Genomic DNA, 23120 nt, shown 5'->3' on the forward strand with positions numbered 1-23120 from the left:
GAACACTAAACATGAATTTGACATTTTTATTATCTTAAAACACCTTGCAGTATCTGCTTGAATGGTCTGTTATCAGTTGTAGTGGTTGTTGTTGTGCAATAACAGACCACTAGATGGTGTGATTGAAAAATCTGAATTGAGTACTGTAGGGGGCTAATATAAATTAATGATGCATGGTTCTGCTAAGCATGGACAAATTTGTGAAAGGACTGCCAGTGCCAGGTAAAAGTAAAGCAGATGATGCATATACTTCAGATTCATAAATACCAAAACAATGTGTCTAAACCAGTCGTGAGCGGTTGTTTTTCTCTACAAAAGGGGGGCCCTGCAGAAAAAGTTTGGGAACCACTGCTGTAGCCTATGCTAACTGATGTTCATTTTAGCTGAAAATGGTTGTGAATGTGATGTATGTAAATGTTTTTGGAGTATTGAGATGTTCCCCAGTGAGCCTATGACACTTTTGTGGTTGTTGCAATGTTGTTAATTTTTTTTTTTAAATAATTCCAATTTACCATAATACCAATGGCCAATGTTTATTCATTAACGGGCTCTTAACTATTTAATGCGATACAAGTAAATCCAAATCCAAGTAAATCCTGCTGAAAAACAGCCTACGATTAGCTAAGTTGTTTTGTTGTATTGTTCCTCTCAGTCTGTGTGTGTGAGGGTGTAAATACTTGTAACCATACTTATCCATGCTATGTACGTTACCTTGAAGAGTCAGTGCTCCCACAGTATACCAAAAACTGTGTGAGAGCGTGAAGGCATTTTCGTTCTCTGGTTGCTCCCATTCACAGGGGCTAATCCTAAAAAAAGACAGAACCATAGTCATGGTTTTGCAGATTTTTTGGATATCATGGTAATTCTTTGAAGTATCTTGGAATACCATGTAAATACCATGGCATATAATATAAACAGTTCATTCAATCATCCTACATTTAAAAGTGCCATGGTATTACCATCCCACCCTTACCGTGACACTAAGAAGATACAGGCAGAGGTCAACAGGTAGGCAACCAGTAAGCCCATCCACATCTCGGTGGAGAACAGGTTAAGGAGGCTCAGGAACTGCGAGTCATCTGTGGCCAAGTCTTTCATTAGGATGAAACTAAGGCCAGTCTGCATGAAGGGTTTGCTCATGTCCACAGCTGTCTCACGTTTAGCTGTAAGAGTTAGTGGCGCCACAGCGATGTCTGCTTCCTGTAGAAATCAGCAACACATACAGACATGTTGGGACACTTTTTATGTAATAAAGGCAACCTTTTGTAGAAACAGATGTAGATTTAAAAGTAATGTCTCAATGAAAAAGGCACACCTTCACATTTTCAGACAGAAATTATATATTTAAGTATAAATACAGAAAATGCACTAAGAATTAGTGAATGGAAAAAATTTAAAATTGTGATATTATTTTAATTTAAAATAGCCTCCCTGTTTTCTATTTTAATGTATTTTAGAATATAATTTATTCCTGTGGTGGCAGAGATTCATTTTCAGCAGCTATTACTCGAGTCTTATGTGTCACAAGATCCTTCAGAAATCCTTTGAATATGCTGTTCCATTTCGAAGGAACTCAGCGCTGCATCATGGTGTTGAGGGTATAGGAAGGCTTCCAGTGTTCTAGTGTGCCGGTGTCTGAACCATGTGTGTAATCACGCCAATTTAATTTGCCGACAGAAGATCTGCATTAGACGTCATAAAATCATATGAGAACTTTATCACCTTTATTGTAAAAATGGCAATTGATGCAAAGCCACTGAAACCCAAAGTAACATTTCAGAGAAGAAAAATAAAAATGAAAACTTTGCAATAACTAACTGCATAAATGTGCACCCCTAAACTGATGATTACTACCTAATAGCACCCTTTTTATTTTATTGAGCTGGATAGGAGTCTATTACTTTGTCACATCTTGATTTGAGAGTATTTTCCACCTCCACTTTGCAAAATCGCTCCAGATCTATTACATTGTGAGGGCATCTCATGTGCATGGCCCTCTTCGGTTCACCCCATAGATGTTTTTTGTTTTATATGTGTGTTTTGGATCATTGCCATGCCGAAAGATGAAAGTTCTTTTCATTTTCAGCTTTCTAGCAGACAGCAGAAGGTTCTGTGCCAAAATGGATTGGCACTTGGAGCTATTCATGATTCCCTCCACCTTTACTAAAGCCCCAGTTTCAGCCGAAGAAAGGCAGCCCTAAAGCATAATGCTGCTACCACCATGCATCAATTTGTCATTCTTTTGCTGATGTGTTGTGTTGTTTTCATGCCAAACTTTTACAATTTTGGCCAAAAAGTTTAATCTTGGTCTTATAAGACCATTACACATTTTTCCACATGGTTTGGGGTGATTGTGAATATGCTTTTGCAAAGTTTAGCTGGACATGGATTTTTTTTTTTCTTGTGTCTTTCCACCCTGCCCCATAGCCCAAACAGATGGGGAATATGAGAGTTAGCTGTCACATGTTAGGAGCAACCAACTCTTTTAATGTTGCTGTAGGCCTCTTGACAACCTCCCTGATCAATTTTGGAGGGATATCCTGTTCTTCATAATGTCACTGTTTTGCCATACTTTCTTCACTTGTTGAATTCTGTCCTCACTGTGTTCCATGGTATATCATGACTTAGAATTTTTTTTAGCCCTCACCTGAGTGATACCTTTCAACAATGAGATCCCGTTGATGTTTCTTAAGTTCTTTGTAGTAGCATGCAACCAAGAATATGTCAGAAAAATCTTACAAGAAGAGCTGAGATTTATTTGGAGTTAATCTGAGATTGTTAAACTCACCCCTCTTACAACTTCTCCAATCATGCCATTCCAGTTGCCGCTGTCATCTGTTATGCCATATCGGCCGTCCTTCACAAGATGAATATCATACTTGAAATTTAGTTTCTTAGAAACAGCTGACAGCAGGTCAATGCAGAAGCCCTCCAGTTCAGAGCCTTTAGACATTGCATATGGCTCCTCCTGCATGGAATTGTGGTTAAGTGTCAACTGAAATCATTTAGTTACAAATCATTAAAAAATTTAATTTATGAGTGGCCCAGATATAATTATTTTTATAATTATTAACTCACCTTGATGGTTGTAACTCTTAATGTTTGTGGTCCTAAAATATAAAACATTTATTTCAGTTTGTTTCAAAGGTATAAGAATCCTTAACTAACTCTACTACAGGAAACAGATTATATGATTGGCTCAGTCTTGGTTCACCATTGTAAACAAATGTAATGAAATGTGAGTGTGGGTTCCCAGGTAATTGCTATGTGGTGGCTGAGGCATTCTAATGATGTTTAGTTCATTGCTATGCTATGTTGCTAGGGCGTTCTGGGTGATTGATAGGGCGTTGCTAGGGTGCTCTGGTTAGTTGCTCACTGGCCCAAGTCAAAAGGGTCTTTTTTTTGTGTCAACTTTTCTCAAAATTTGCAGCATTTCCTATGTTGTTTTGCAGTGAAAATATACCACAGACAACATTTTTCTAACATTTTTATTACTTTCTGATCTCAAGAAACATTGGGCTTTGTAATTTATAAAGTCAAAAGTGAAAGTGACGTGACGTAGCCAAGTATGGTGTCCTATACTCGGAACTGTTCACTCAACCAACAATTCCTGCCAGTTCTGAGACTTGAACCTGCAACCTTTTGGGTTACAAGTCCGACTCTCTAACCATTAGGCCACAACTGCCCACCTATATAAAAAGAGATCACTTAGAAAAACTTACAGGAGGAGTCTAATGCTATTTCATGCATTCTGACTTATTTACACTGTTAAAGAGTTGGATTCTCATGTTAAACATGGCCAAAGTTTCAAAACATGAGTTGGACATATAACAGAGTATTTCTGTACCAAAAATACTCTTCCGATTCCTTACAAACTTCGCACTTTTTTTCGAGTATGGCCCTTTATTATGTAATAAAGGGCGGAATTTCTTGTACGGGCACTTCTCCTGGAAGAGCGTGCGCACACACATCGACCAGAGCGAGAGAGCAAGAGCACGCCTATCAACGCGCTTCATTTGGCTTTACAGAAGTCATCGGCAGCGCTGCACAGGACTTGCTCGAGAAAGATTTGTCGCTTTGTTTTTAGACTATGAAATCAACAATGTCATCAAAGTGTGTTTTTGGTTGTGAGAGAAAGATAACCTTGCTTCCCAAAGAACCCAGCGTTAAAGGTGCAATATGTAATAATTTTGCAGTGAAATATTCAAAACCACTAGTTCAGTGTTATATATTTTGTTCACTTGAGTACTTACAATATCACAAATGTTTGCAACTATTTGTAAATCGTGAGAAAATTGCAATTTTAATCAAGGCTCTGGGACGTGTGAGAAGTCGCCTGTCAATGACGTCATACCCGCGTTACCCTCGGTTTCCGGTTTTATTTTGAAGAAACCATGGAAACACCAAAGACGCTTTAATATTTATGTTTTAATAGACAAGGGAACAACTGTTTGGTTACGTTTATAGACAGAAAACTAATTATTGTTATATAGCTCAACAAATTTAGTCTTATTGTTTAAAGCCAATTTTCTTGATTTTCTGCAAGTACCATGCTTTACCATGCCTTAGAGAAAAACACTATTTTGTCAAGTAGCTAACATAGCATAATCAGATGCAGCTTTATTTTTAGTAACAGTAATACAGAATTTTCTCCATCATACAATACGTTTTAAAATTAATTGCATGCCATTTATCAACACAAGCCATCCAGCATTTATTAATATGATATTCTAAAATCGATCAGCTTACTGTAGTGTGCAACAAGTGTCTCACAGCAGCCGCAGAGCGAACGCTCAGAGTAATGTTATAACATTTTCAACACACTCAAATGTATTCAATATGATAAACAGAGCTGCGTTACCTCATAAGCTTGAGCGGAAAAGCGGAAGCAGCGGCGTGACTGTGGCATAATAAAAGTCCCGCTGCTCGCGGAGTGTGTTGCGCGATCGCTCCAGCGGCCTCGTTCAGCTCCCACAACACTCGGTCCTGCTCTGCTTCATACTACAGTAACGTTAATAGTCGCATCCATGAACATGAATTCTTCCCGAGTCCTATCCCAATTCTTTTCCACCGGCTGTTGAGGTGAAAACCACATGTCCCAAGATGCTCAAACTTGGCATCATCAAGCTATGCCTTTGTTTTGAATTGGCCTCTAGTGGACAGAAAATATTACATAGTGCACCTTTAAGTTGAGCTGAGATATTTGTGCTCACACATTACATTGATGCGCTCTCGATATTTGTCATTAAAATAACCATTGAAACTGCCTTAAATTAACTATAAAAATAAGGATAAAGTTGTGTCTGATAGTTGCAATCACTTTTTTATTGGTTAAAATGAATAGAGAATATCTCTAGTTTTTCCGTGGCTGCTCGTGGTGCTTATGGTTTTATAAACAAGGCCCAGTTCAGCGCTGGATTTACAGATCGTTTGAAACTGAAAGATGGAGTGGTCGCAGTGATAATGATCCCGGTCATGAGTCGGAACCGCAGGTGGTGAGTAAAACTGCATTAAATGTTTTGTTGGCAATAGGCACCTAAGTGCATATAATGTAAACAACACGAACATAGTGAATTCATAAATTCGTTATTCATTATTAGGAGAGTATTTAAATGAATCCCACAACACAAATTACTAATGTTTGCGCTAGTCAATTTATTGATATTTGTGCCATTATTTAATGCCCAGAAAAACATGTCTTATCCCATTTTGCGACATGGCTGCAGTTGTTGCTGCTAGGATGAGACACCGCAGAGAACAGAGAGCGTGTGGTAGAAGGGATAAAATATTTTCCACTCATATTAATTTCTTTGGAATGCCAGAGGAAGACATTACCTGAACATATAATAATAATAATAATAATAATAATGTTTTATTTATATAGCGCCTTTCCAGGGCTCAAGGATGCATATCGTTTGCCAAACCATGTTGGCCTATGTATATATACACAACCAGTCAAAAGTTTGGACATGGTAAGATTTTTAATGTTTTTAAAATAAGTTTCATCTGCTCACCAAGGCTGCATTTATTTAATTAAAAATACAGTAAAAACAGTAATATTGTGAAATATTATTACAATTTAAAATAAATGTTTTCTGTTTGAATATATTTTATAAAGTAATTTATTCCTGTGATGGTAAAGCTGAATTTTCAGCATCATTACTCCAGTCTTCAATGTCACATGATCCTTCATAAATCATTCGAATATGCTGATTTGCTGCTTAAGAAACATTTATGATTATTATGAATGTTGAAAACAGTTGTGTAATTTTTTTTTCAGGATTCCTTGATGAATAGAAAGTTCTTAAGAACAGCATTTATCTGAAATACAAAGGTTTTGTAACATTATACACTACCGTTCAAAAGTTTGTGGTCAGTAAGAATTTTCATTTTAATTTTTTTTTTAAAGAAATTAAAGAAATTAATACTTTTTATTCAGCAAGGATGCATTAAATCGATCAAAAGTGACAGTAAAGACATTTATAATGTACAAAAGATTATATTTAAAATAAATGCTGTTCTTTTGAACTTTCTATTCATCAAAGAATCCTGAAAAAAATATTGTACACATATTTTGTACAATTGTACACAATAAATGTTTCTTGAGCAGCAGATCAGCATATTAAAATGATTTCTGAAGGATCATGTGACACTGAAGACTGGAGTAACGATGCTGAAAATTCAGCTTTGATCACAGGAATAAATTACTTTATAAAATATAAAACAGTTATTTTAAATTGTAATAATATTTCACAATATTACTGTTTTTACTGTATTTTTAATTAAATAAATATGCAGCCTTGGTGAGCAGATGAAACTTATTTTAAAAACATTAAAAATCTTACAGATTCCAAACTTTTGATATAATATGTGTGTGTGTGTGTGTGTGTGTGTGTGTGTGTGTGTGTGTGTGTGTGTGTGTGTGTGTGTGTGTGTGTGTGTGTGTGTGTACGTGTGTGTGTGTACATGTTTGTCAGATTATACATGTAACGAGTTACACCTGTGTTGACCTGCACCTGATGAGCATCAGCTCTGCCTATTTGTGACCCAACGCAAATTTACACTGCTCTTGGTAGATCACGTTGGTCATTATCTAAATGATTTGACTGCGTTTGTGTTCTTTACTTTGCACGTCAGCAGTAGATCACACATGAAACTTGCCACTCCCATCGGCACATTTGTGGAATTGCGCTCTCATGCTAATTTGCCCTGTTTAGTAAATATGGCCCAAAGCATTTAAATATCATCTTACTATTATTGGGAGATAAAGAGTGAAAAATTATATTTATGTGCATTTTATGTAAGTGCAAGATTATTTAATCTTACATTTATTGTCCCGATTCATGCTTCATTCTCAGTTTGTCTTCTTCACTGATTGAATGCATAGGCCTATGGGAAAGAGTCATGAACATGAAGCCAATCCGTTCACAAAACCTCCTCCCAGACTTACTTCAGTTCATGGCTGTTATACATGTTCAGGGGGTGGTGTAGCAGTGGTGTAACAGTTGTCCAATGAGAATATATTTTCATGATATAGGAATGTGGTACATATAGAAAAAAACAAGTCTAAATATGGTCAACATCTGGTCCAGTGCCCCTGCCTGCCTTGGGCTCCAGTAAGGCCTAAAAAGCAGGGACCTTTCTTGGCTGCTTTCTAAGAAAAAAAAACACACACACACACACACACACACACACACACACACACACACACACACACACACACACACACACACACACACACACACACACACACACACACACAGTGTACATTAAAACCAGATGTGTGACGAAACCATAACAACTAGTCTTCGTTCTACCCTTGCATCCGTGAAGACCAGGTGAGAGAAAACAGGGAGAAATAGGGAAAGAAAAGTCAGGCAGATAAGATTATCTATCAGTAAGTAAACTGCTATACTGTTAAAAACATCTCAGTATTTTATATTGTTGGCCATATAAATAATAATGGCACTATGGAAGTAAATTAATGCCAAATGTTTTTGAAATAAAAAGCTTGTTGAATTGCTCTAAATGAAAAAAAATATGCATTACATTAGCTGTACTTGCATTTAGATGCACTGTATTTTTAAGGCTTGCATTTTTATGGGATGAAATTCAACACAGTCGTATATTTAAGCTGTGAATATTTCAATTAAAAATATTTCACACACATTTTCATTATTAAAAATTAAATAATTCATATTCACATTTCAAATTTCACTTCCAAGATATTTATTCTGTTTAAAAATACAACCTATAAAATTCGACTAGAAATTTTCAGTCCATTTTATTTCACTTTACAAATTCGCTTCCACAAATTCAGTGGCTCAAATTCGGCAGAAAATTCAACATTTCACATCCGGGAACTGCAGGAAGAGCAGTAGAGTGCCGATGCATCATCTCTATCTGCTGTTAGTCTTCTTCACCAGCAGGTGTCGCTAGCGGCTGTTTAGGAAGACCAAAGCAACGCTAGTAAGTCATCATTCATTCATAAAAACGGATTTACAGAAATGGAGCAAGTGGTAAGTGAATGTGTGATGATTATCAGGGCCAGTATAAATGCAGAAAAGCTGATAAAGACACAAAAGCTGCATTTATGTTTAATTCAGTGTATTTACGCTTACTTTCCCTGTGTAGCTACAGCTTTCTCTCCAGTGAACAAGATAACGTTATTGCCCGATGCTGGTGTACAGATCAAACGTTAAATCTGAGATATACATATATTTCTCTCTGTTGATAAGTTTCCTTAAATTTATATCGCAGCGCGGTGTTGTAATAATAGGGTTTCCCTCATCCGTCATAGGATTCCCCTGCCATCAGGACATATAAAACTCTTAACACAGCTTAATGGACTCGTACAGTGATATAAAAGACCAAACTCGCACCTCATTTGTGATGTAGGTTAGACTATATAGGCTCCAAGAAAGCAGATACTGGCATTAAGTTGATTTGACGCTGAACGTTTGATTATGATATTCGAAAATTTAGGGACCGTCTCTAAAGTTACGACATTCTGTATTCACGTTTCTACCTTCTACCAAAATCTTGTAGACACACATGCACATATACATATTCAAACACACCTCACTCAAAGCACATGCATATATACTATTTCTTTTTTTCTTTTACATGTTCATCACACCATTTTTTTTACTTTGTTCATTTTTTATTTTACCTGATCATAGATTATCCTGCTTATACAAATTTTAAATAAAATTTAGAAATAAAATTAACAAAGTAGAACTAATTGTGTGATGAATGTGTAAAAAAAAGAAAAAGTATATGTGCATGTACTTTGAGTTGAGTGTGTTTGAATGTGTGTGTGTGTGTGTGTGTGAGAGAGAGAGAGAGAGAGAGAGAGAGAGAGAAGGGTGCATCACTCTTCGACCTGGCACCTATAGATGAACACTTCACAGGTAGTTTTGGTGATTGTAAATCATTCTCATCAAATGTTATTGAGCTTCTAATTATCCAATACAGTAGTGAAATACATAGCAATCTTTACATATTACTTGACAGTTTATTTGGAAACACTTTACAGTAAGGTTCATAATGTATTAACTAATGTGAACTATCCATGAGCAACACATTTGTTGTTGTATTTGTTCATCTTTGTTAACGTTAATAAAAATACAGCAGTTCATTGTTCATGTTACTTCACTATGCATTAACTAAAGTTGACAAATACAACTCTTGATTTTAATAATGTATTAGTAAATGCTGGAATTAACATTAACAAAGATTAGTAAGTGCTGTAGAAGTGCAGTTCATTGTTCGTTCATATCAACTATTTAATATAAAGTGTTACCTTTTATTTTAATAAACATCAATAATCTAAAAGGTTTGCATTATACCTGACACCTAGATAAACACTTTAGAGTTGGTTTTGTGACTAAGTCATTCTCTTTAAATGCTATTGAAGGTAGAAACGTGAATACAGAATGTCGTAACTTTAGAGACGGTCCCTAAATTTGCGAATATTATAATCAAACGTTCAGCGTCAAATCAACTTAATGCCAGTATCTGCTTTCTTGGAGCCTATATAGTCTAACCTACATCACAAATGAGGTGCGAGTTTGGTCTTTTATATCACTGTACGAGTCCATTAAGCTGTGTTAAGAGTTTTATATGTCCTGATGGCAGGGGAATCCTATGACGGATGAGGGAAACCCTATTATTACAACACCGCGCTGCGATATAAATTTAAGGAAACTTATCAACAGAGAGAAATATATGTATATCTCAGATTTAACGTTTGATCTGTACACCAGCATCGGGCAATAACGTTATCTTGTTCACTGGAGAGAAAGCTGTAGCTACACAGGGAAAGTAAGCGTAAATACACTGAATTAAACATAAATGCAGCTTTTGTGTCTTTATCAGCTTTTCTGCATTTATACTGGCCCTGATAATCATCACACATTCACTTACCACTTGCTCCATTTCTGTAAATCCGTTTTTATGAATGAATGATGACTTACTAGCGTTGCTTTGGTCTTCCTAAACAGCCGCTAGCGACACCTGCTGGTGAAGAAGACTAACAGCAGATAGAGATGATGCATCGGCACTCTACTGCTCTTCCTGCAGTTCCCGGATGTGAAATGTTGAATTTTCTGCCGAATTTGAGCCACTGAATTTGTGGAAGCGAATTTGTAAAGCGAAATAAAATGGACTGAAAATTGCTAGTCGAATTTTATAGGTTGTATTTTTAAACAGAATGAATATTTTGGAAGTGAAATCTAAAAGGTGAATATGAATTATTGAATTTTTAATAATGAAAATGTGTGTGAAATATTTTTAATTGAAATATTCATAGCCTAAATATACGACCATGTTGAATTTCAGCCCATAAAAATGCAAGCCTTAAAAATACAGTGCATCTAAATGCAAGTACAGCTAATGTAATGCATATTTTTTTTCAAATAGTGCAATTCAACAAGCTTTTTATTTCAAAAACATTTGGCATTATTTTACTTCCATATGGCACCAACTACTCAGTTTGGGCCTATGAATAAAACTGAGCTGTGGTGTTTGATAAACAACACCATAGTGAACACAAAAATCTGAATGGCTATTTGAAAATGTAAAACAGTTTGACTTTTTTTCCTCCATGGAAACCGATGTATCACTGCTGTTCCATAAGTGTCACAGGGCTTCAGACTAACATTTGAGAGCAGGGGCACTGGTGCCACTAATTTCTACAGAAAGTTTTTTTTATTATTATTATAAAAGTAATTTAATCATATTACTATCGTTTTGCATTAATAAGGGCAATTACTAATAATATGTTTATTCATTGGCTAGTAATGCACTGAGCTTAAATTGAGATGCAGATAAAATTAACTTACTAACAGTAACATGCAAAAACATTTTCATAGGGAAAAATGTAAATATTCTACTTTTATTAATTGTACCATACTGAACTGACCGACAGTTTAAGTGATTATAATAGGAGTGCTCTTTACTTGCTTTTTGTGTAATTCAGTCACAATATGAAGAAGTTTTTGTTTTTCATGAGACTTTTTTTCTACTTTTCCATATAGTGGGGGGTCAATAAGTGCTTCTCTGCCACCATCTAGTGGTAATATCATGTCTTTTAAAAAAAAACGTTTTGTTTGCCAAGAAGTGTTAGTTTTCCTTCATCTTTAAACTTTTAGTTTTACAAATCATCACATTAAAAATAACATTAAAATTGGACAATAATTAGAGCTTTTAAGTGCTGGAAAAAGTGTGAAGCACTTTAAAATGTCCTTAAAGCATTAAAGCACCATTAACTCCATGGCAATTTGTGGACTTGGGAGCCTTAACTTGTTTGTGGCACAATGTTTCTCCTTTGTTTCGTTTGCTGTTTGATGTTTCTCATATAAAACAAATGGCAGCTCTTATCAGTTGTGCAATGTGGTGGTTGCACCAGTGTGACCTCTAACACAATTTAGTAGCAATGGCAGAAAAACAGGTTGCAAAATGGGACCATTTAGTCACAGTCTGGAGCCCTGTGCCATCTACTGTCAGAGAGTGAATTTACATTTTCATTTAGCATCTCCTTCACTAGTTCCATCATGCTCCTCATCCATGTTGTTCACAGAGTGTGTCTATGCCCAAAATCTAAGGGAAATCTGCTGCCATTTACAAAAATTGCAAGCTCCTCCAAATATTGCAGATTTTGTTTGATTTTGCTTTAAATTCTACTATCGCAGAATCGCAAAATCCCGAGGGACTGGCTGAAGTACACTGCATGACTTTTGCTGACAATAGACTATTGCTGAAAGTCAGAGCCATTTTGGGAAGTTGGATTTGACAGATTTCACAGAAAATTGCATAGTGTATGATTTAAGCTGCAGAGGGTAAGTTGCATAAACTTAGCCTTAAAAGGTTAGTTAACCCAAAAATGAAAATTTTGTCATTTATTACTCACCCTCATGTCGTTCCACATCCGTAAGACCTTCATTCATCTTCAGAACACAAATGAAGATCTTTTTGATGAAGTCTGAGAGGTTTCTGTCCCTCCATAGAGATTCAATGCAACTACTACTTTCAAGGTCCAGAAAGGTAGAAATGACATAATTAAAGTACTCCATGTGTTAACCTCAATTTTATGAAGTGTCGTGAGTGCTTTGTTTGTGCAACCCCCCCCCCCCCATAATTTACCACTTTATTTACAAAAATCTTGATCTGCAACGCACGTTCATGAGATCTTCACGACGCATGCGTTCAAACTCGATCGCCAACTCAACGCACATGTGCGAGTGTTCATGAGAGCATCACGACGCATGTTTTTTGTGTTTATGCGAGAGCTGACATTGTTGCGTAATATTATTTTGTAAATAAAGTGGTAATTTTTTTTTTTTTTTTTTGCACAAACAAAGCACTCATGTCGCATCATAAAATTGAGTTTAAGACACTGGAGTCACATGCAGTATTTAAATGATGTCTTTCCTACCTTTCTGGACCTTGGAGTGGTTTTTGCATTGGATCTATATGGAGGGACAGAAACCTCTCAGACTTCATCAAAAAGATCCTAATTTGTGTCCCGAAGATGAACAAATGTCTTATGGATGTTGAACGACACAAGGGTGAGTAATAAATGACAGAATTTCCATTTTTGGGTGTACTAACCCTTTAATAAGACACTTGTTAAAACTGTGTCTTAAAAACTAGTTTTACCAACTAGCAGTTAGACAAGTGGTATCGGTCATAATAAATCCTGTTCTGTATACACACACAGTTCAGTCATTTTTGGGAATGACAACCACATTCTACATCCAAATTAACTCCCAAAAAATGCAGGAAGTGACAACCGCATTTACAAAAATGTACAAACTATTTGCGTTAATGACGTACAACGAGAGAATGAGAGATGACAAACAAGAGATACATCTCTAATAAACGTTAAAATACATATTTTAATGTGCATCAGAGACTTAACTCTTGTCTGTAAGTGCAGTTCAAGAAATCACAGGGAAAGTGGTATGAGCCTGACTCGTGTAACACCTGTTCTTGTAAGCATATCAGTGAACAAGAACAAGCCCATAATAAAACAAAATAAATGTAAATGCCTTTTGCTAAAAAAAAGGCAGAAATATTGCAACCTGTCCACTTTAACTCCATAAACTTGATCGCTGTATGAGCCAAGCTCATCCAAACAACAATCCCAAAAACAGTTATAATAAGTGGACATGGCAGCAATGCAAAACCACTACACAAGGACATGCAGCGTGTATGGACAGTCACACATGTCCATAAGTTGATAAATACAAATATTATCACCAGAAGAAACAGGTTTACACTAATACCAGCATTGTTATCTGCCATTTTAAAAGAATTTTGCATTACTCAGCATTACCAATTCACTCAATGTACCACATGATGCAAACACACAAAGATACAAAGCCACAACATTTTTCTTTGGGTAATGAATATACATTGCCTACATATAGAGCCTACCCCCCGCAAGCTAGGCCCATGGTGGAAAGGCAGCTTTACTTTTCTGATTTTATGTTGATTGACAGACTTAAAGTACACATAACACACTCATAGAACTCTCTCTTAGAATTGCCTTAATGCAGTATTTATTGTCTCCGAATGTTGTTGTTGGATTATAACTCTATTTCTCAGACAATCTGTTCAGCACTATGGTTAACTATATTCCAGTCCCCCCCTTCCACTCAAGAATGCATGGGCCCATGGGAACAAGGGGCCATGAACATGGACACTAGTCTCTGTTCACAGAACTTTCCCAGCTGTATTCTCTGCACATTATATGTCTATTATACACTGTCAAGGGGGTGGTGTAATGATTGACCAATAAGAATATAAGCTCACATTATGTCATATAGAAATATGAGACAAAGAGAAAAACAAGTCCATGTAAGTCCACTTAAATTGCCACATATTATTATGTTCAGATTTCAAGTCATGTAGTTTATTCCAGCCTTAAGTATGAGCAGCAGTTAAAATGATGCTTGAAATAAATTCCACTAATTATTCTACATTTTTATTACACAGTATGATTATTCATTTTGTCTCTATATTGGCTGTTTGATTTCAGGTTTTTTTTTTTTGGTTTTTTTTGCAAGCTAATCCAATTTTCGAATCAGTGACTAGAAAGAGCACCAGGAAAAAACACTGATTGTCTCAGTTTGACAAGGGCAGAACATTTGGACAGCATTCCTGGTTGCTAATGAAGCTTTCTGTCACGCTGAGATGTACTTTGCACTCTTCTTCAAACAACCACTAATATTCCAAAATAGCAGATGTAAACAATGTCCCACTTGTGCTACAGCACTATGGTGAAATGGTTGCCTCACTGTCACTAATCTTACTTTGACCGAATGAGACTTAAAAGGAGATAGTTAGACATAAACAAAAGCTTGTTTTTTTGAGTGATCATGGCCTCCTGCAGTGGAACGGATGTGGTGGGAGTTTGAGAAAGTTCCAGTAACTCTCTAAAGAAAGCGCTCACAAAATGATGGGAAAGTCCCCCACTCAACTGGCTGCAGCATCTGAGTCCACTTGGAAGTTGCTCCCTTTATTGTTTTGACCCTGTTTTTAATGCAGACCAGTCTGCATCAACCGGCAGACATGCTGATAGATGCATGAATGTGTATGAGTCTATAATCATGAATCAAAGTGTAATTTTTAGAAATCATACATGGATTGCTATATTTTTAGTGGTCTTTTTTAACTGACCATGAATTCCTAAATTAAGATGTCTTCAATTATTTAAATGAATTGTTCTCACATTGATAATAATAACAATAATAATCATGTGTACAAATTTTTAAGCTGTTTAACAGTGTACTCAATCGCATCATTCGCAACCTTTCATGGAAATGAGTGAACACTTGCCTTTTTGCTTTCCATTTTTCCATTACCATGGTAACAGCTACTTCTCTTATTGGTGGATCTCTTTTCAGATTATGGGTAGTGAGTAGGATCCTTTGGCTATTAAACTTAATTAAAAAAAATAAAAATAAGTTGAAGTCACACTGATTTTGCAAATATCGATGTTAAAAAAAGGATAATCAGTTTCAAGAAAGAATACTACATTATCATCATTAAATATCAATTTCTATTTGCACTCTATAACATGCTGCAAATTGCCATTCTGTGTTCAGAATAGTTTGCCCAAAACAATTAACATTCAGTTATTTAATTTCATTTCAAGCCTGTATGACTTTGTTTCGTTCGTGGAACAAGAAGGATATTTCTAGACTGTCTTCATATAAATAAATAGATTCTGAAGATGCAAATCAATGTAAAAGCAGGATGACATATTCAGGTAACACTTTACAATAAGATTAATGTAAATCTCAACATTTACTAATACATGATTAAAATCAAAAGTTCTATCTGTTAACATTAGTTGATGAACCTGAGCTAACAAAGAGCAGTTGTATTTTTATTAACTAACATTAACAAAGATATAAGTATAAGTACTGCAACTAATGTATTGCTGTTAGGTAATATTAGTTAATGCATTAACTAACCTTAACTAATGAACCTTATTGTAAAGTGTTAACAGTATTCATAAAAAGTAGTCCAAAAAAAGTGCAAGTCCAACTCGTGAACAAAATATTCTTTCAAAATAGTCTTTTCAAAAAATCATTTGATCTGGTTAACAAAATGTTTCTGAATGATTTCTTCATTATTCTCAAGTTCAAGTTGTTCATTCACCAATTCACAGACTCAGTGATCCAGGTTGTTAGCAGTCCACTGGACAAGCAGATTTTCAGTCGATAATGACTTAAATTTCGTGTTTCTCACACAAAGGTATGAAATGACTTCAGAAGTCTTGAAATATAGCGCACGAGACATAGATTATTTCAATTAAATTTGAATTACTTTTGTGCCCCTTTAAGCTTGAAATATTTTGTGCCTGTTCACTGTAACTGCATGAATAAGAATATGGAAAACCTCAGATTTTTTTTTTCTTTTGGGATCTACAGTACAGAAGAAAAAATGTCATAGGTTTGGAACGACATGATGGTTGTAACATTCTAATAACTAATAGTATTAGTATAATAGTATTTTTTTTTTGAGTGAACTATTACTTTTAAAATGATTGTCATAGACAAAATTCTTGATTTTAAGAAGAAACTGTATCTCATTGTAACCAGATACACTTTCTAGGTAAAGTTAGAGTTAAACTGCTTGAGCAGCCTTGATTAAGTCCTGCCAGTTTTTGGTGAGAATGCGATGTTTAAATTTATTCGTGCAATACACAGCAGGCCTCCATCAGTGTCACAGCATATCACTGACACCTCTCATCCTCCCATTCAAACCATGAAAAACGTACATGCCATCAAAACTGAAGTCATGTCATGGGCTGCCCCACATTAGTGACTGCTTGGTTAGCGGTGGCTAATTGATTAATCACACTCATTATAGTGAATAGCAGTAGTGTTCTCTGGTTTAAATGCCGGCTGCTCCATGCCTGGCGGGATGTCATGAGACAGTGCCAGCACAGTGCCATGTCTTAGACTGAAACATGCCGTGTCAGACTAATATTGGCTCTATCTACATCCTGCTTTGTCTCAACCTCAGACGGCACGTCCATGGACTGTCTGGTTATAGCCGCTAGTAAACCCTATTCACCTCAGCCCCCTAATATCCGTGTTGTAATGACAACATCACATGAACACTCATGAAATGATTTCAGCCATCATATGCAGACCTCAACACTTATATAAAAGGTACATAAAACACAAGAGTCAAAAGCTTTTTTAGTAGAAGAACAAAACAAAAATAACAACAGTGTACATAAAAATAGCAAAATTTCAAGCAATGCAACCATATAGGCCTACATTATTTATGCCTTAGTGTATACTGGAAAACAGTGAATATGACCGAACTACAATGCATTCATTAATAAAAGAACTACCAGATTTTATTGTAACATATTACAAAAAAAAAATAAAATAAATAAATAAATAAAAATTTGTACCATTGATCTCTACAATCTACTTATTAGGCTTGCAATGTTTTTGGCAAACGGAGGCCCGACCATCTTTTCTTCCCTATTGTGAAATGTATCCATATGAAATGGCTTTGTGAACAAGAAAAAAAAAATGTAAAATTGGGAATTGAGTGGACAGTAAGAAAGAAACACTGCAACTTTCCATAAAATAATAAGAATTATCCTTTTTTTCATGGTTATTTTGTTAATACAAGATGGTGTGGGCTGCTATAATTAGCATTTCAGAAAAAAACAAAACAAAACAGTTTTTAACAGTTTATAACATCAAAGCCACAGGTATTAACAGCAATTACTTTTTTGCAAGTAGTATATTCCTGTCTAAAGGCCTGATTACACCAGCACAAATGTTAAGCAAGGAAATTCATCCTGATATTCACCTGCGATCAAACCGATGCATAAAAAATGCCAGATGGGCTGAATGAAAATGCAGATTCACTCTCTGGCAGTAGATGGTGCATTAAAAAAAGCAGAAACACCCTGGATACAAAGTGTTACATAATTTTACTATTTACTAATACTAATTATTTACTATTTGTCATGAAGAAAAAGGAAGTTAAACAGTATTTACATGTTTAAACAGCTATTCAGATTTTTGTATTCGGTAAGATGATTATCAAATAACATCAAATGCAACAGTACAAAGACAAGATGAGACTGTCCTCGCTGCAGTCTGTAGCGCGATGATGTGCTGGATTAAATCCAATACGTAGTGGACGCGTACTTTTTATTTCCCAAACCTGTTTAGTGCAAACTCCACTACAGCAAGGACATTTTGGACATGATCGCCAGTTCTGAATTCTTCCTTTGCTATTCACTGTGGCTGAGCAAAACTCTCATTCGTGAGCACCACCAAGTCGTGGTTTTATGTAACAGCAGCAGCATGTGACCAAAAGCACAGTCCTATTGGTTGGATAGTTTTATTGGGGTTCTCAACTCAAGATCCACAGAGTTTAGCTCCAACCTTAATCAAACACACCTGAACAAGCTAATCAAGATCTTCAGGGTTGGAGCTAAACTCTGCAGGAAAGTGGACCTTTGAGGGTTATTGGATAGTTTTCTTTGCAGTGTGATGGAAAAAAGATTAGAACCCCTCTCTCTAAAAAGAATATGTCAGATTGACGGCACGTGAGTATTTGTGACAGTGTGAACAAATCCTATGTCATGTTAATCTCGAGTACCTTTAGAGTAGTATTGCATCCTTCATATCTCCGAAAAGTCTTTCGTTTTATCATATTTATAAAAGATAGATACAGAGTCTTTCAGAAAAAAGCAGAGCTCCAGGGGGCGTGCCTGCCGTGGGCAGAGCTAAAGAGTTACGAGCGCGTGCAGCTTTTGTGTACATCTCACTTCAAGCTGCGACATCATTATAAGTAAAAAGGGAACAAAAATGTTTTTGTGGTTTACATTATATGCACTTGCGCACCAATTGCCAACAAAACACAGACTTTTGATGCAGTTTTATTCGCCGCCCACGATCTGCAAATCCAGCGTCGAACTGGGACTTGTTTACAAAGCATTCATCACCGAAATTCCGGGAACAAACAAACATACATCCACAACTCCATTGCTGCCCCAGAAAAACAAACTTCATCCACTGTTCTCTTAACGCTGGGTTCTTTGGGAAGCTGAAAAAGGTTATCTTTCCCTCACAACCAAAAACACACTCCTTTGGTAACATTGTTGAAAAATCTCTCGGCTTCCGTAACCTGAACGAATTGCTTTGATGGGCGTGCTCTTGCTCTCCCTCTCGGGGTGATGTGTCACGCTTATCAGGGAGAAGTGCCCATACAAGAAATTCTGCACTTATTATGTGATAAGGGCCATACTCAAAAAAAAAAAAAAAGCTCTTTAAAACATATCCCAAACGTGATGGCCGATTTCAAAACACTGCTTCAGGAAGCTTTGGAGTGTTATGATTCTTCTGTTTCGAATCATGATTCGGATTGCGTGTCAAACCGCCAAACTGCTGAAATCATATGACTTTGGTGCTCCGAACCGCTGATTCGACACGCTGATTCATAATGCTCCGAAGCTTCCTGAAGCAGTATTTTGAAATCGGCCATCACTATATACTGTAAGTCTTTTTTTTTTTTTTTTTTTTGGCCCACCAAAAATATTCTTGTGGCTTTATAATATTAATATTGAACCACTGAACTCACATGAACTGATTTAACTATTTTTTATTACTTATATGGATCTTGAGAGATAGGAGGCCTATATGCAGGCCTAATTTGCCTAATTTGCCTTCCGTAGATTAACGAAGGTCTTATGGGTGTGATTAATTCTGATTGTTTGAGCCACGTTCAAAGTCATTTTAAAATTCCTGTAAACATACAATTGAGTGTGTATGTTGCTGAGTCTGTCTTAGCAAGGTAAACGTGATTGTTCTCAGTTGATTTTGTTCATTGAAGCTTACTGCATTATGTAGAAGAGTATTAGAGATATCAAGTGACCAAGTGTATTACCTGCTTTCAGATTTAGCATTTTCCTTCGGGTCAGTCCTATGTTTATAATAAAAAATCCATTTGAATATCTGCTGCGATCTTGTCCTTTTAACATTTAATGGGTTTTCCTGTGCCCAGCTGACACTGACAGTGGTAGTCAAAGCATTGGTCATTTGCGTCTTGTTCCGTGTTCACAACAAGTTTCAATATAAAAGTCTTTGCAACTGAGTGACTCGCTCATAAAGATAATCTTTGTCACCATCTAATGGCATAATAAATGTTGCTGTTTATGGTCAGCGGAAGGAAGGCTTTTAATGATTTTACTTCATGAAAATTGCATTGAGCACATTTACATGTACACCAGTAAGCTGATAATGCAAGTAAACCGCGTTTACATGACTTTATTAATAAAGTAATTAATAAAAATTAACTTTAAAAATAATAATTATTATTATTATTTCCCTGTAGTGACGTCAAAAAATAATAATTTGCATCTGACTCCAAGTATTTCATATGTTATGTCAGTTGTGATGTTAAATAAAGCTTGCAACATGTCAGCGGGAAACTTACAGCTCATATATTATTCTCTCATGCAGTTGCAGATGCAGCATTTTGACTGAACCATTCTACTTCTGCTGCACGAGAGATGAGAACACATTTTTACAATTTTCTGGGTCTTGAAAGAGTCTACGTTTGTGATATTTTATTCTTCCTTTCCAGCAAATCACTCGCTCTGTCTGGATGCATTTAAATCTGCACTAAGGATGCGTTTCTGTCACGTATCACACATGCACACTTCAATAAGTCGACAGAAAGCAGGTTAATGCGTTTACTTGCCAGGTAAAATGGGGGTAAAACGCAAAAAACTACCTGTTCCGACCAGTTTATGCTTAAGCCGTTTATGACCTTCGATAAAAGAAAACGGGTTACCTCATTTACACAACCACGTTTGTTGTCGGCTTATTAAGCATAATCGGCTTAAGAACATGCATGTAAATGCACTCATTGATACATATTTTTTGGCTTTAACATTTTTGTTGTGTGGTAACCATTTTATAAAAGCAATAAGCCCAGTGAAGCTGTGGTTTACAGTAAATTTATAACTGCTAAGGGGGTTTTAGCCCCTTAACTGTTATAAATTCACTGTAAACCAGGGCTTATAGCTTTAGTATATACCCTCTTGACTTAACTAGTCCAGTCCAAGTAAGGGTTGTGTTACATAACTGTTTGTTCTTCTTGCAATAACTAATTAAATAATAAAAATTTTTGCATGTATACTGTGAATTTGCTGTGATGCAAAACACCATAAACCAACCCTACCCCACCCTAACTCTAACCTTTTCAGATGCCAAAACTTTGAGATTTTTTTTTTTTTTTTGACATTTTGTGGTACAACGGAGTACAGAGTGCCCTGCCTAAAATGAATCAAACTGTAGTAAAACATACTATAATATGATGAAATATTGTTTGCAAAAATGTTAATTTATCAGGATGTACAACTAATTTTGAATAGTCGTCAATGGAGAAATATGCTTTAAGCAGCCAGAGGGTATAGTTACAACTTTTACCAGCAGGGGCTAATGAGGCTATGCTAATCAGTCAAACCTTAAAGGGTTAGTTCACCCAAAAATGAAAATTCTGTCATTAATTACTCACCCTCATTTTGTTCAAATTAAGCTATTTTTGATGAAATCTGAGAGCTCTCTGACCCCTCCATAGACAGCAATTTAATTACCACTTGTAAGGCCCAGAAAGGTTGTAAAGGCAATGTTAAAATAGTCCATGTCACTACAGTGGTTCAACCTTAATTTTATGAAGCAACAAGAATATTTTTTTGTGCGTAAAAACAAAACAAAAATGACTTTATTCAATGATTTCTTCTCTTCTCTGTCATTCTCCTATGCTGTTTATGTTGTAGACATTGTAGCGTCTGGACCAATCAGACAAACAATTATTCATTATATTTAATGAATAATACAGAAAACCCAGTCTCCCAACAAAGTAACTCCCCAAAACCAGCTGACACCAGGTCTCTGGTTACAGGACACATGAGGACTGATAAGGTTTACTGATAAGAATTCAAAGGAATTATGACTCTCACTTAATTCTCATTGAAAAGGACAAATAAACCATTTTAATCCTATATATTCTGTATGTATAACCATCTTATGATCTTCCTATCATATGGATATAGATATTCTTTGTCTATGTATTAATTGAAGCTCTTTTGGAATAATGTTTTAGAATTAGCATACTATAGTTAACTAAGATCTCATGGGTCACATGTTTGGTATCTATGGACTCCAACTTTCATTTCCTATTTGTTAATTTATGTTACATGCTGCTACTTCTGTGACACATTAGTATTAAACGAATCTTGAAAGTTCTTCTCTTGAACACCCAATCAAACCACACATGCAAATGCCCTTCTAGATGGAAAAAGGATCTTAAAATTTCCCTTCGAAAGCTCAAATGACCATTGGCTCACTGACCCATGGAGGTGGGACCTCCACACAGAGTTAAAGGACAACTTCACTGTGACCTCCCTCACTTCCTCCTCTGAATGACTTCCTTCTCCTGGTTGCTCTCTGTGGCTTCTCTGATCCAGGAGATTGCAACATCAACACCAATCGTTTCACGGAAATCAACAAGACCCTGTTCAAAACAACAGACTGCTTCCACTGCAGAGGCCATGCAAGTATCAAATATTTAAACTAAACAGAGGTTTAGGATAAGCAGTAAAATCCTCTTAACGAGGTTTTGAAATCAGGTGGTTGTTTTCATGGTAAATAACTTCCATAGCTTCATGTAATGTTGTAATGTTAATGTAGCTACTTCAAGTTAATCTGATTAACTGATCCAAATATTCATAATTAATCATATCAGTTATGAATAATTATTTATATTTCCCCTTTGAGCTAATTTGCTACAACATAGTGCAGCTCTTCCAGGTTCTGTGCAGCATGAACGCATGCATATGCATCGGCGTCCTGACGTAGAACCTGGAAGTGCTGCACTGTATGTACAACGTCAACAGAGTAGGTGAATATCAGGGAAGAGAAGAAATTGTTGAATAAAGTCATGATTTTTCTTAGTTTTTTTGCGCACAAAAAGTATTCTCTTTGCTTCCTAAAATTAAGGTCGAACCACTGTATTCGCATGGACTATTTTAATGATGTCTTTACTACCTTTCCTGGACC

At 36.0% G+C, this 23120-nt stretch overlaps 1 protein-coding gene across 2 annotated transcripts in view; it reads right to left on the reverse strand.

Moving 5' to 3' along the window:
* si:ch211-251b21.1 (uncharacterized protein LOC571720 homolog) overlaps positions 1–23120 on the reverse strand; it is a 33620-nt gene that overhangs the window by 9487 nt on the left and 1013 nt on the right. For both annotated transcript variants that reach the window (XM_067394019.1, XM_067394020.1), the window contains exons 3-6: positions 3079–3110; positions 2789–2968; positions 974–1200; positions 712–806 (exon numbers count right to left, since the gene is read on the reverse strand). In XM_067394019.1, coding sequence (XP_067250120.1) covers positions 712–806; positions 974–1200; positions 2789–2968; positions 3079–3110 — 534 coding nt within the window. The remainder of the gene's footprint in view (positions 1–711; positions 807–973; positions 1201–2788; positions 2969–3078; positions 3111–23120) is intronic.

This window comes from Chanodichthys erythropterus, chromosome 9, assembly GCF_024489055.1.
Source record: "Chanodichthys erythropterus isolate Z2021 chromosome 9, ASM2448905v1, whole genome shotgun sequence".
Classification (NCBI taxonomy): Eukaryota; Metazoa; Chordata; class Actinopteri; order Cypriniformes; family Xenocyprididae; genus Chanodichthys; species Chanodichthys erythropterus.